An 8856-nucleotide genomic window follows, 5' to 3' on the forward strand; every position below is an offset into this window, starting at 1 on the left:
TAAGCATAAAACAATCAAACAATAAAATAAATATTTTTTTTATTTAATTTAACAATTAATAATAAATATCTATTTTATGAGTATATTCCCAACAGCTTCCCCAGCTATCGAAGAAGCAATGCCAGCTCGCATGATTTTTTCTTATTCATTTTTCTTTCTCTTTTCCTTTTCCTTTTCCTTTTCGCCTCTATGGATTTTTTATCTGTAATTCCTTCGTCAATCCACGCCTCTAAGCAAATAGAGCATACGAGTTTGAAAAATCAAATTAGGTAGTTAATCCAAATGGCTGGGTTTTTTTAGATAGTTGGTTGGAACAATGATTTTGGATGAAACTCTTTCGATGGGTCAATTTCGCCATGTCTGGATGAAGTTAGGAGTTTCATAGGGAGAGAAAGATGTGTGTTTATATTTAGAGATTGTCATTCACCTTACATTTTTATACTCTTACACTTTTTGTACTAAAAAATTGAGGGAGGGCCGTTGCCATCGTCCGAGCTCCCTCCGATCGTCCTTGGTTAGGTGGTACATGTTGGTTGACCGATTTAAATTAATAAAAAGATGGGAATTAAAAGGATGTATCTGATTATTAGAATTATTAAAAATATATGTTTTTTAAAAAACATGAATAAAAAGGATATTTTATCATATAAAATAATCTTATTTTAATATTATTGTACCAATTACAATGGAATAATTTAATTTGATGTGAAGAATTATAAAAAAAATTATTAATTTAATTAAAATTATTTTAACTTAATTTAAATTATTTCAATGGGATTAAAAATATCATAATATTATTCACTAGGGAAAAGTTGGGTTTACCGGCGAAATAAAATGGCCGGTAATATGGATTATCGGCTAAATATGTTTCGCTAGGGCTTGGCCGGTAATCCATGATCGTTAAATAAGGGTACCCGACCATTATGTTGGCTGGTATTTTTTTAAACAATTACCAGCCAAACAAATGGCCAGTAAATATTTTCAAAAATAACGGTCAAATATATGTTTGGCTGATATTTTTGTCCAAACAAATGGTCGGTATTTTTTTTTAAAAATACCAGCCAAATATATATTTGACAATTTTTGCCCAAATAAATAGCCGATAATTTTTTTTTTAATAATATCAGCCAAATATACATTTGGCCGGTAAAATTTTAAAAATAAATGGATGGTAAAATTTTACAAATAACATCCAAATACAAATTTATTCAACCGATATTTTTTTATTAAATAACTACCAAATATATATAGCTGGTAATATATTAAAAAATTATCAACCAACCTATATTAAAAAAATTTAGTTGAATAAAAATTATTAAAAATTTAGCTGGTAATACATTTAGTTGCTAAATTTTAAAAAATTATTTTTATCAATTTATGAAGTGTTTCCACGTAATAATAATTGATAAATTTCAAAACACTAATTAAATAACTGATAAAAAGATAAATTTTACTATACTATTAAATTATCTGAAAATGACAAAATAAAGTAAATGACAAAGTAACAGATAAAAGTATGTTACAATAAAATATCTAACTAAAACATCAAATATTTATAGATAATCTTCTCTATCGTGGGTAGGAGTCGACTCTGTTCGACAAATCCACTATCTTGTTGTCGCATGAGGAGATGTTGTAATATTTTTTGTGTCATGACTTGTTAGGTCTTCAGTTTAGATATCTGCGCATCTTGTAGAACAATTGTCTCGCGCATAACATCCATCTTTACTTGTGTATTAGATGATGTAGGAGTAACAGATGTAGAAGTTTTGTATGTCTTTGGTGGCGATTTGGGTCCCAATCCTAATCCACGAATGTAACCAGATTTGTGACCAAGTACTCCTAGTGGCATTCATCGAGGGTGAGTGGAGAATTATCATCTTTTGTTGTTGTTGCCAAAAGTGAGGCTTTCTTGTCATTGTAAAGGGTGATCATCATTTCCTATTAAACAAATATATATGAATATAAAAAACTTATCATACCAAAAATAAAATACAAATATGAAAAAAAAAATAATTATTAAATTATAACTTACATATTGCTCTCATGCAAACATGCTCGTCCACCCAACCTCCTCTGTGCAATAATATCGATGTCAAGCCTCAATTGCATCATGCCCCTTGCAATTTTATTAAAAAAATAAACATCATGTCATTAGTAAAAAAACAATAAAAAAAATATTTATATACCTTGTCGTGAAAGTGTTGGAGTCATAGTTGGTGAATCTGGATGGCCGATAGATGGAGGAACAACTAATGTGATTGTAGCGTTAGGTGTTGTTTGCGAAAGTCCAACATCAATAGGAATAGAGGATTGCTCAGTTGATATGGTTAAAATAGTTTGTAACTGAAATAGTTTGGATGATATCTGCATTTTTTTTTAAAAACAAAAAAAAAACTTAGTAAGCTAATAATTTAAATAAAAAGATTGAAAAAATGATATATAGATATAAACATGCTCAACAATTCTTGATACATATCCAAATAATAATAGTCATGAATGAGACTAAACATGCTCAACAATTTAATTATACACAAGATCAACTTATAATACTAAATTTGGTTCCGTTTATATTTCAATTTCCTCAACTAGCATTTATTCCTCTTGTATCTCTCAAATAATGATAATGTTGTCTCATTATCTCGTTCTAAAAGTATTGATAAGTAATAATGGTCTTATAAAATAACACCTTCATCATATATATTGTTGTTTTTGTTGTTTTTACATGATAAATGATGGTTAAATTATGCATAAACAAAGTTATTTTGATAATGAGTTTATCAATAAGATGGATGATGAACTAGGTGCCATGATATACAAACCTTTTGTAGAAAATCAATACAGGCCAATCTTGATCGAATCAGTGGCGTACTAAAATCTAAGCTTGGAATGTCCTGCTAAAATGGATTGAGCCATGAGCCATACTCAAAATTCAGAAAAAAAAATTGTCACCTTGGTGGCGGAAATAAAAACTCAGGTTTTTTTGTGAAGAATATGAAGGGTTTTCGTTGAGATGCTGCAGAAAGGTGTAAATAAAGACATGGAATTAAAAGTTTGTATTTTGATGAGGAAGATGAAGGGTTTTTCAAAGGGACGTGTAAATAAAGATAAAATAAGGCTACGTTTAGTTGGGTGTAATATAATCTAGCGTGTAATGTAATCAAATTTGTAATGTAATGTAATATAATCTTTATTACATTACTACGTTGGTAATGTAATGTATGTAATCTTTGATTATAAGGGTGATTATATTCTTTTGTTTGGTGTCCATTATTTTTTATACAGAATGTAATTAGTATTATTATAAAATGATAAAAATATTCTGCGATCTCTACTGACCGCCGCCGCACCTCTGCCGGAGCTTGTGGCAACCAGCGATCGCCACCGTTGGCCTCCTCCGCCGCCACCTGCAACCGCCGGTCGCCGCCGGCAACTTGCAACCGACGACGGCAACGACTGCTGCCGGCGGAGGCGACCGAAGGCGGCGACGGCCGACGACCAACGGTGGGCGACGGCGGCCACAGTGGACTAGGGGAAAAGCTAAATATTTTAAATGCAAAAAATTCTTGAGCGTAGGGAAAAACCAATCAAACCGAGCTCAAATCTCTTATTGTTCAACTCAGCTCGGTTCAATTACACCTCTAGTTAAAAACTACTAATCAAATATAATTTTAGTCATAACAAAATTATAATTTACTTGACAAATATAAGTTTGGTTAATAAAAAATTAGAATGAGATCAAATTTTAATTAATATAAAAATTAAATATTATCAGTCTAATTTTGGCCAGTAGAAATTTACACATCCAAATAAATTGGGTTAGTACAAAAATTAAATATTACCAACCAATCTAACTTTTGTCAGTAATAAACTAAATATACTGGCCAACTCTAATTTTGGCCAGTAAACTTATTATTAGCCAAATAGATTTTGTCAGTAAATTATTGATGAAATATAACTATGGTATGTAAAAAATTAAATATTACTAGCCAAATTTAATTTTGACTCATAGAAAATTACAGTCAAATATATTTGATTAGTAAAAAAAATACACATTACCAACAAAATTTAACTTTGACCGGTAATAATTAAAATTGTTTGTCAAAATAAATTTTGACCGGTAATTATAATTATTTACCAACTAAATTCATTTTGGCCGGTAATTTTAAATGTTTACGACTAAATTCAATTTGGACAGAAATATTGGCCGATAAATCCAACTTTTCCTTTGGTGATTGTAGCAACCTCTAACTACCATAAATATTTGATCCATTTAAAATTTAAATTTAGCAATTTCCTAATGAACCAGGTAACATTTAACATAGGGTGATCAATAAGATCGATCCTTTGAAAATTTTTAATTGATCATCTAGATAAATTATAGGCAAATTTTAACTATTCATTGCCATAATATCGGAATAAGATTATTTTCATAATGCAAAATATAATAGAAAGTAATTTTAATTTTTTTTATATATCTCAAAAGGGATTCTAATAAAAGGAAATGAATCGCAAAACGTTAGAAACTAATAAAATGTTACTTTTTTACTAAATATTATATTTTTCCTGGTCCTCAAATTTTAGAAACAACGTATGCTAATAATATTATTTAAATATTTTAAGATTCGTTTTAATAGGCTTATATTCTAAAAAGGGCTATCTATACGCGCAATTGCAAATTTATATGGCATGAATTCAATTTTACTTTATTTGACGCGTATTATTTACCAAATTGCAATATCGAATTATGTAACCAACTTCTAGAAATTAATCCATCGTCCCAATTCTCTCAACGAATGAATACTCACCACGTGTACTATTCGAATTAAAATTATGATATTATTCCTTATTTATTCCCGCCCAATTTCCTATAAATTCCATCACCGCCTTAGAAACAGGGCAAGCCCTTGCCTCTGAATTCTGATTGAAGCCATGGCGGCCGGATCTCACAACTTTGCCCTCCTCTGCGCCCTCCTCCTCGCCGCTTCCGCCTCTGTCTCCGCCGCCGGTGGTTGCTCCTCCGACAAATTCTCCTCGAACCGCACCTTCGCCCACTGCCTCGACCTCCCCCAACTCAACTCCTCTTTGCACTTCACCTATGATTCCGCCGCCCGCAGCTTGTCGATCGCTTTCGTGGCTCCGCCGGATAAGCCCGAGGGGTGGGTCGCGTGGGCCATCAACCCGACCGGAGCCGGCATGAAGGGGAGCCAGACCCTGATCGGATTCCACCAGGCCGACGGGACGCTGGCGGTGAAGACCTACAACATCTCCGGGTACGGCCCGATATCGGAGGCCCCGATCGCGTTCGAGACTTCGGATCTGGCGGCGGAGTTGTCCGGAGGCACGATGCGGATCTTCGGGAAGTTGGTGCTGCCCAAGGAGATGACGACGACGACGGTGGAGCAGGTGTGGCAGGTCGGAGAGACCGTGGCCAACGGCGTGCCTCAGAAGCACAGGTTCGACAAAGAGAACCTGGAGTCCAAGGGGTTTGTGGATCTCAGCAATGGCGTGATCGTTCCATCTCCGGCTCCGGCTCCGGCCGCCACCGGTACCTCCCCCCCTGCCCCTGCCCCCTCCTCTTCAGGAAGCAACAAAATCAATGTGAGTGAAATTAAATTAAATTTGAAAACAATCATTTTTTTTTCAAATTATTTTTTTTTTATATTTTATAAAATAATATTTTTTTGTATTTATTTGCAGGTGAATGCAATTGGTACCGCTGTGACTTTGATGGTTTCGCTTGCTGCTGGATTTCTATTTTATTAAAATAATTGCGACTCTTTAATTTTATCATGTTTTTGAAATTGTTTGATTTTTCGTTAACTTTGGATCCAATAATTAGTCGTGTAGTATTATGAATAAATTTGGAATTTGAATATTATTTGGTTGGAATATATATACTTTCCATAATCATTAATTATTATCGCAAGATAATTGTTGCTTGGGTCTTTTACCTCTGATAAGAAAGCATGTCTTGTTCCCATGAGTGTGGTATAATAGTAAAACACTTAAATAAAAACAAAAAAAAAAAAAATTCAAACTCGGTTGAATATTTTAAAAGTCAATCTTTAAATGTAATTTTAGTATCAGTAAATTACAAGAAATATTTTACTCTAGCACACCTTTTCTACGAAAGAGCTCAGTATCTAATGATATAGTTTATATTCACTGAGAATTAACTTTAATAATAGTAGAGTACATACTCATGCAAAACTGTGTTGATATGTGGAAGCTTTTGAATTTAATTATTGACAGTAAAAAATAAAATCGTCACCTCGATAAAGTAACGCATGTAAGGAGGGATTAAGACAATCAGGACATTCCGTATTCATCGAGAATCGACCTAGGTATATTGACAATAATATCTTTACCTTAACTAATTGTGTTAGCTCGTGGTTACTTGCAGGGGCGAAATCCATCATATTATATAAGATATATAAATCCCAGAAAATTTATTATTATTATGCTTTACTTTATAAGATTTTTCATCAAACTTGGATAATCTTAGATATGGAGAAGAGGACATACTAAATTAGTTAGAAAATTTATAATTGACTTTGAGTATTTAGATTAGATAGTATATTTCTATAAGGAAGGTTAAAGCTGGGACTATCCCCTCTTATGGTTCACCTCTTAATGTTCAATAAAGTCTATCAAAATTTAAATGATATATTGTACTAAAAAAATTTAATATAATAAAAATTTATACTGATATCATGATACAAATTTCATTCGATATATCAATTTTGATAGATGCATGGCAACGAGCAGCAAACTGTAAAAAATATTTTAAGTGCATATTTAGGTATGTTTTTTACCGCACTCTCGTTTCTAAAGTTCTCTTATTATTTCATAATATTTATTTATTTATAGTATTTTACCAAAGGTCTAGCGCACTTCTTTCCCGCTCTATTTATTAAAAAAAAACTAAAAAAAAAAAATCCGCTGGTTCCACATCTTTCTTGACTTTTCTGCCCGCGCTGACTCGCCTTATGCTATGTTTACTTCAAAGTGTGGATGGAGAAAGGAAAGGAATCTCTATCCTTTGAAGTGAAGGGAGGGAAAGGAAAATAAAATCTAGAGATGAATAACAAATCCCTACGGAAAGGAACGGAAGGCATCAAAGAGGAAAAGAAAAAAAATGAAAAAAAAATAACAAAGCTACTGGGCGAGCTGTGGCAAAGGCCAGCCACAATCAAGGCTATGCCTCCTCCAAAAATCTTTTGGCTTCTTTAGATCAAATTGGCGAAAAAAAATCCTCTTCACAGCGCTCACCTTGGAAAGCATGACACTTGTCCTCCACGCCATATTCTCCCAAGTACTTACCTTTTTGAGCTCGCCCGCCATGGCCACTCCCCCGTTGCCTCTTCTGGTGGCCAAAGTGGCATATTTGGCATTGATGCAGCTGCCTCCCCCGCCATAGCTGAAAACGCTGTGGACGCCGCCCATCTGATAGAACTAATCTATCACCCCTCTCTTCTATTCTTCTACCAAACTCAAAGAATAAAAAAAAACAAATTGAAGAAGGAAAAGAGAAAAAAGGAACGGAGAAAAATCGAAAGTAACTTCTACAATTACTTCAATCACTTAAAGGTTGCGAATAAAGTGTGATAGGGAAAGATGAACAAAAGGGAAGAACGAGAAATTCGTGGATCAATTGCTTCCGGTCCAGGCAGTTAAGATGCGCTGCCTCCAATCCATCTTCTTTTCCGATCGTTCTTCAACTTTCTGCAGAAAAAACAGGAAAAGGAGGCTTGTGTAGACGGTGCGAGCAGGCAAACAGCCAACCGTGCAGGCCGCACGACCAGCTGGACGTACAGGCCGTGCAAGTCGCGTGATCAACTGGCCGTGCAGGCCGAACGAGCAGCCAGTCGTGTCACATTGCTCAAGCGACGCAGCAGGCCTTGTTGCCTTGTGTGAGCGGAGTAGCCGGTTGTGTTGCCCCACATGAGCAGCCGAGCAAGGAAGCCAACGGTGACCGGGGCTCGCATGAAACAGAGATGCGTCGAAAGAGGGAGGAACGAGTTTCCGCCCAATTTGGATGGATAAAAAATAGTCCAAAAATCGATCCACAGACGGATTTATAAATCTGTCCGTTCATTATTTCATGTTAAGTAAACAAGGAAAAGGACAGTCAATCTATCCATTGGGATGAAGTAAACATGAGAAAATTTTCCACGCAGAAAACTTTCTTCAGTTTTCAAATCCAACCCTCCAAGTAAACATAGCATTAATGTCAGCCACTTCTCTCGCCCCTTTGCTAGACGGATCGTACAATGGATAAATCGAAGGGTGTGTTCATGACCAATTGGAGAATATGTCCATGACCATGTACCTATGATCAATTGGAGAATGTGTCCATGACTAATGGGAGAGTGTGCCAATGCCTTGAAAAGTACGCACGTCGCCCACCAGGACATTATATAAAGGGGGTCCGGATATGGGAGAGTCATATCCCCAGCTTTCCGTCTCCATGATTTTCAGACAGAATCATATTAGAGTTGTCTGTGGACTGATATTGTATGTCGAACTCACTCAGCTCGGTTGTCTATTTGATCAGTCGTCCGGATGCCTCTAGGTTTAGAAGGACTCTTCCTAAGGGATTGTTGGTCATCACGACAATCGGATGTAAAAGGAAGTACGGACGAAGTATCTAGGCGACGAGTACTAGTGCGTAAGCCAATTTTTGAGACAGGTGTAGCGGGATTCTGCATTTTTTAATATATGACTCAGAAAACATACAGGTTATTGCTCAGAGTCGTTCTGGTGTACCAACGCTGAGCCAACCGCATACTCGGTGAATGACAAGTAAATCATTAGCGGCTCGCCAGCGATGGGCTTGGCCAATACAAGCAA

At 35.2% G+C, this 8856-nt stretch overlaps 1 protein-coding gene across 1 annotated transcript; it reads left to right on the forward strand.

Moving 5' to 3' along the window:
• The first annotated feature begins 4932 nt into the window (after positions 1-4932).
• On the forward strand, positions 4933-5766 carry LOC122014056 (auxin-induced in root cultures protein 12-like). The gene is made up of 2 exons (XM_042570249.1): positions 4933-5601; positions 5701-5766. The coding sequence occupies exons 1-2, from the start codon at positions 4933-4935 to the stop codon at positions 5764-5766; spliced, it is 735 nt and encodes a 244-aa protein (XP_042426183.1).
• Positions 5767-8856: the final 3090 nt, after the last annotated feature.

The sequence above is a fragment of the Zingiber officinale genome, chromosome 8B (genome assembly GCF_018446385.1).
Source record: "Zingiber officinale cultivar Zhangliang chromosome 8B, Zo_v1.1, whole genome shotgun sequence".
Classification (NCBI taxonomy): domain Eukaryota; kingdom Viridiplantae; phylum Streptophyta; class Magnoliopsida; order Zingiberales; family Zingiberaceae; genus Zingiber; species Zingiber officinale.